At 62.5% G+C, this 6,170-nt stretch overlaps 1 protein-coding gene across 1 annotated transcript; it reads right to left on the bottom strand.

Moving 5' to 3' along the window:
• Positions 1-6,170, bottom strand: TMEM235 (transmembrane protein 235). Its single transcript, XM_055579823.1, has 5 exons — positions 5,948-6,170; positions 5,447-5,707; positions 3,976-4,056; positions 3,340-3,477; positions 1-351 (listed from the first exon to the last, which is right to left on the bottom strand). Exons 2-5 carry the CDS (start codon positions 5,622-5,624, stop codon positions 110-112), a joined length of 639 nt encoding a protein of 212 aa, XP_055435798.1. The 5' UTR covers positions 5,625-5,707; positions 5,948-6,170; the 3' UTR covers positions 1-109.

The following is a 6,170-nucleotide window of genomic DNA, read 5'->3' as shown; positions in this document are numbered from 1 at the left end:
AACAGGGCTCCTAGCCTCCTTCCCACGGCCTCTCAGGCTCGGCTGCCCCAAACCCCAGGAGGTGCAAAGGGAAATGGAGCCCCTTTCCCCCAACCTGCCTGCCTGGGACTCAAATGACCACAGAGTGGGGGGCGCCCGGCTGCCCGCCCAGGCTGAGGGCTCGGGCCGCTGTGAGCAGGAGGGCGCCGCTGAGTGACTCCGCAGCACAGGAGCCCCAGGCCAGGGCCAGGGACCAGCCGAAGCTGATGCGGACGTCCTGCATGTGCTGGGGGCCGTACTGGCGGGCCGTCTCTGTGAAGGCCAGCTGTGAGTAGCTGATGTAGATGATGACCCCCGCCAGGGTCAGGGCGCCTGGGGAGGAGGTGCAGAGTGACCACTCAGTGCATCTGCCTGCTGAGGGCACCTGCCCTACCTGGGACCCTGGCACGGTGGTCCAGTAGACATGGCCTGTGCCCACTGGCCTTTGGGAGGATGGAGGTTCCAATTCAGTCCTGAAACTTCAGGACCTCACCCTACAAAACCCCTTGCAAACAGTACTACCTACACCCCCAATAGGTAGTCCCTACTCACATAAATGCCCCCGAATACACAGCCCCCTCCCATCGCCCCTGGAGTTATACACACACACACACACACACACACACAGAGCCAGTGGCCTCTACTGGCAGCCGGGAAGCGTGGAAAGCTCTGGAGCTCTGGCCAGACATCCTGAGCCAGGCCCCTGACCTGCACCTCTGGCCCCCTCCTCCTTGCAGTTCCCCTCCCCACTTCACTGGCCCACAGCCTCCCCTCCTGACCATTGCTCAGTCCCTCTTTCAGAGGCCCTGTCCCCTCCCCAGGTCTGAGTTTCAGGCCCTTCCTACAGATCCCATGACCCCAGTCTGTCCCCAAGCGAGGACACCCTCCTCCCTCCCACCCTGCATCTCTGCAGGAAGAAGACTGGCTTTGCACCTAGGGCATGGTGACCCTGCGGGGTCGGGGCAAGCAAAGAGCTGGGCACCAGGACATTTGCCTGTCCACCCAGGTTCGGGGGGCCAGCCCAGAGAGCCGCCCTCTGTCCCACCGCTGCAGGCTGATGTCAAGGCCTGCCCTTGGTGCCAGCTGCCGGGAATGTAGGTGGGGTCCTGGGACCTCCAAAGGCACATCCTGGGTGCATGGTGGACACTGCCCAGTTAAGGCCCGAGGCAAACCTTCGGGGCTAGGTCTGCAACTCACTGGGACCCAGAGAAGGGGCAGACCCTGGGCTCCCCACACTGCCTGCCCCTTACTCAGGTCCTCTGGGATTCCTCACTTGACCAAAGACGGGAAGGACGGACTGGCCTCCACCAGCCTAGGGCTGGCTGGAGCCACCACAGAAGTTATGGATTTAATTTTGGGAAGCTGTGAAGCCAAATCAACTGCAGGGCTCTGGGACTGGGGTCAGTGCCCAGCTGGGGTGGGGGTGCTGAACACATCCCTCAGGCTTCTTCAGGGAACTGTGTGCAGCTGAGGCCCCAGAAACAGAAGTTCTGTCTCAGCCTACAGCAGTCAGAGCTCCCAGCCAAGTCCCCCTGTCCCACCCCCTCCCCAACCCAGGCTGCCCCACCAGCTGAGCACGCCTCTTCAAGCTGCCAGCTACTTCCGTCCAGCCTGGCTCTGGGCAGGACCCGCTGCTCTGCTAGAGTAAGCTCCCAAGCTGGACCCCAACCTGGAACACCTAACTCTTCCTGGGGACTGAGGTGCCCAGGTCCGCCTCCTGCCAGACTGCTCTGAACCTCAGACTTCCTGAGATGACTCAGCCCTCTCCCCTGGCTGGCTCTGGAGCCTCGAGCCGGGTGATGGCCATGGGACTCATCACCCCAGGCTCCATGTGCCCCCAGGCCCTTAGCTCAGGGCCCAGCCAGCAGCGACCTAGAACCCTCCGTGTCCCTCCCCCTTCTGCAGTGACAATGGGGGGGATTGGGGTGATCTGGCCTCACGAAGGTCCCCTTGGTGTGACAGTCCTGACTCCGAGCCCCCAAAGCTGGGGCCCTGGCCCCACTGCAGCCCCCCGGGCAGGCTCCTGACAGTGACGTCAGGGGATCTGTTTCAACCAGGAGCCTGCCATGCAAGGAAAGCGGCCAGTCCAACCCCGGCGCAGGGGAGCAGACGGGGTGCTCCTGGAACCCGGCCCACTGTCTGCCCTCCGTGGAGCAGGGGAGTGGCCCTGGCTCTGCCTCCAGGCTCTCCCTCCGCCCGCTGGCCTGGTGCCTTGGGTCCAAGGGCAATGCTGAGGATTCCTGTCACCGCCAGGTTTCCTGGTTACAATCCCACCCAATTACTCCTCTCAGTGGCTTCCCAAGGTCCTCTTAATTGGATTTTGGACACACACAGTCTCTGGGGTCAGGCTAGGGCCGATGTTTTGATTCTTCCTGTTCTCATTCTCTGAACCATACACCTAGGCGGCTCAGCCCCCTGGCAGTTGGCACCCACTCCCTCCTGACCAAGCCTCCCAAAGGGCCCAGCAGCCCCTGGGGAGGAAGCAGGCCTGCCCAGGAGGGAGCCCCGGCCAGTGTGGTCTGGTCCTCCTGCTGCAGCCCTGGCAGGAGAGCCAGCCCAGGATGCCAGACTCAGCTCAGGCCTCGGCCCTGGACAGGAGGGGCCACTGAGGACTGACCCGAGGAGCCTCCAGCCCACAGTCAATGATGGCCAGCCTTGGGCAGCTGGGGACACCAGGTGGCTGGCTGGGACAGATGGCCCCGAAAGACAGCGATGGGGATTTCAGGACCAGCTTCCTGCTGAGCTCAGGGAATCCTCAGACATCTCAGCAGGAAGCTGTGACCCGAGGGCCTGCATCTGTCACTGCATCCCTGAGGGAGGGCTGGGCCCAGTGCCTGCGGGCTACGTGAATGTCAGTGATCACGCTGTTACTAGTCAAAGTCTGGACCTGGCTCCGCTGGGGTCACTGCCAAGGAATCCAAGGCCCTGTGTCACCCTGTCTTAATGCTCAGGCCTGCCTGGCTGATGCCAAACCCCTACCCATGTTGCCCCCTCCCTGGGATGGTCTTGGAAGGAAAGGGGAATGGATGGGGGCTGATCCCACCCACCTCATGCAGGTCCAGCAGGGCACATCCTGGGCTCACCTCGGAGATGCTCGTGCCTCCTGCTCCTGGCAGCTCAACTCGGGGCTCCTGACCCCCGTCCCTGGCTCTGGCCCCAGCATTCCTGCCCCTCCAAAGGCCCCAGTGCCACCCAGGACGCCTCACCTGCTGCAGTTCAATCCCCAGGGTGGGTCTAGGCTCAGAGCAGCCAGGGGTTGGGGCAGTGAGACAGGCAGAACCCCACTCCCAGGACCTGCAGCCCCATAGCCCCTGGACTCACCCCCCAGCAAGAAGTAGCAGCCAGTGAAGAGCAGCAGAGGGATGCTCTGGACCAGGGAGCTGAGGAGGCCACAGATCCAGCCACACACAATGAGGACGAGGCTCACAGGCAGGACCACCAAGACGGCTCGGTGCAGCACTGCCAGGAGAGGGGGCTCAGGGAACAGACCGGGCCCCCAAGGGAGGTTCAGCAGAGCACTTCAGAGCCCTGTGTGCCTGAACGTCCTCCTTCGTAGGACACATGGGACTGTTCTGGCCCTGGCCGGAGGAGGAGCTGGCCATCTAATTCCCTGTGATGTCTCCATGGTAACCACCCGACCCTCCCTGGCACAGGGGCAGCAGACACATGCCCCTCAACTCACCAGGTGGGAGATGCCCACTGAGTAGACCCATTTAGGAACATAAAAGAGAATCCAGAAGATGCACAGGGAGGGCGAGACAGCATCTGTGGTTATAAGCTAACAGCAGAGCCTGGGGGGGCCAAGGCCAGTCAGGAGAAGTTCTCAAGCAACTATGGAAATGTCCTCTGGGCAACACAGGGTCTAGCTGGAATCAGTTCTGTGGGTCTAGGAGGAGGGATTCTGAGCCTTGCCTGGAGGTCAAGGAAGGAGGGCGTGACTCCCACCCCAGCACTCACAGATGAGGTGCTGCATCGAAGTAGAGGTGTCCAGGCTCTCACTGGCAAAAGGGTCGATCAGGGGGATGCAGCTGTTGTGCCCTAAAAAGTGGAAAGAACGCACAGCCTGATGGGCTGGATATTGCTGGGTATACCCCACCCACCGTACTTCTCAGAGATAGGTGGGCTGCTGACTCTCACCACCCTCCACCGGGCCAAGGGCCCTCAGTTTCTTCCCTGGAACTCAGAGTTGGGGCTCAAATGGGTTTGGAGGGCTCAAGACCTTTCATTTTGCTTATATGATGTGCAAATAATAGCTACATGGAGGCCTGTCGAAAAATATCAAACACTGCAAAGAGAATGCCCTCAGGCCCTCCTTGGGCCTGCTCACACATGGAGGCCAGGCTATGCCTGCATGAGAAAGGGGCATGCAATATGGGCTCTCCGGCCACACACTAGGGCGCACACACATGCACAAGTCGTGAACGCCTGGAGCCTTAGGCTGTCTGTGGGGCGGTTGAATCAACTGTGCTCTCCTTCCTCCCCGGTAGCTCTGAGGAAGGCTCTGTCTCTCTCTCTCTCACACACACACGTTTACACATGCTCCCACACATCCCTGCCACCCTGGGCATGTCCTGCGCAGGGGAAGCCCCCAGGCTGGTCCCAGCTTGGTGAGGTCCCCAGCTGAGGAGTGTGTGGAAGCCCACCCCTCCCTAAACGGGACAGAGCCCTTGCCTCTCTGCATTCAGGTCTGAAGCCATGTGGCGTTCCTGTTTTCTTCCCTGTGCCAGGCCGAGGGGTGTGGAGAACTGGGGCCCCGCGCCACAGCCCTGGCTGAGCCTGACAGGGAGCAGGGACCAGACTGAGCCCTGGACAGAAATGAAGAAACAACTCTGGGTCACTGGGATGAGGAACCCTGGTCTTGCCAGGGCCCCAGCTCCCCACACCCGGGCCTCCCCCTGACACACGGGCTCCTACCTCAGCCCAGGGACCCTGCAGATGAGTGACAAGCACAGCGCTGAGTGCCCCTGGGTGCCAGGCTTGCCCGTGCCTCCCCCAGCCCCACTCTTCCCACCCCGACTCCTGCATCTCCAGAGGCCTCATTTTCTCCCCTGACCAACAAGGCTGAGGGACAAGGTGCCGGGTCACCCCTCGATGTCCTGCCACCTGCCAAGTGACGTGCCATCGCTTGGAACACAAGACCGGCCCCCAAAGGGTGAGGGCACGGGACTGTGGAGGAAGCCTGCTCTGGAAAGTTCTTGGGGCCCTTCTGGGGCCACCCTGGGCCCCTCCTTTTCACTTCCCACCCTTGGACGGTGGGAGTTGAGCCCTCCTCCAGCCAGACTGTCAGGGAGAGAGTTGGGGGGAAGGGGTATGTACCCTTGAGGGCAGACAGGCGGGGGAGGGGGTGTCTTCTCGGCGCTGCTCTGGGGAGGGGTGCGGCCCGCTGAGTCTGAGGGGAAGGGTCGTATGGGGGAGGGACAGCCGGTACCTTCGCAGATGCGCCAGAGCCCCGAGTGGGAGGAGAGCTGCCCGTGGCCGCTGTGGTTGCTGGCGTCCGCCACCTCCAGGAGGTACCAGTAGTCGCTGGCCACGGCAGCCGCCAGCAGCACAAAGCTGAGCAGCGCGCCCAGGGCAGCAGCCGGGAGCAGTGCGCCCAGCCGCGCCATGCGGTCAGGATACCAGGATCAGAGCCGAGCGGAGTGGGATGTAGGAGAGCCGAGGGAGCCAGGAGGTGAGGGGCAGCTGGGGGCTGGGGTGTGGGGGCAGCGCAGGAAGCCGGGACTTAGGGAGTGGAGAGACCCGAGAGAGTCTCAAGAGAGGGGGTTCAGGGATCCTGAGGGAGTAGGTCTACCGAAGGGGCACGGGGTGGGGTGGGGGTAGGTGGGGGTTTGGGGAGCGGGGCCGGGGAGGGGGCCCGGGAATGGGGAGCAGGAGCAGCAGGTGGGCTCTTCCGGGTATGGTGCCCCTCGGGTGCACAAGGAACTCCCACCTGTCTGTGATCGCCAAGCTACCTCCCAGGGGAAGGAGGAGGAAGCCGGGCTGGCGCAGCGCTGTGTTCAAATCCCAGCGTCCCTGGCTGTGGGTCCCTGGGCAAAAGCCTTAATTTCTCTAAACCTCGGCTTCTTCAGCTCCCAAATAGCCAAGCTGAGGAGGGAGGGTGGGGCCAGAAAAGCCCGGGTGGAGACTCAGCAGGAAGCTTGAATGGTGGGAGG

The sequence above is a fragment of the Bubalus kerabau genome, chromosome 4 (assembly GCF_029407905.1).
Source record: "Bubalus kerabau isolate K-KA32 ecotype Philippines breed swamp buffalo chromosome 4, PCC_UOA_SB_1v2, whole genome shotgun sequence".
Classification (NCBI taxonomy): Eukaryota; Metazoa; Chordata; class Mammalia; order Artiodactyla; family Bovidae; genus Bubalus; species Bubalus kerabau.
The sequence above is the reverse complement of the archived record's forward strand: the minus strand, read 5'-3'. Positions and strand labels throughout refer to the sequence as shown.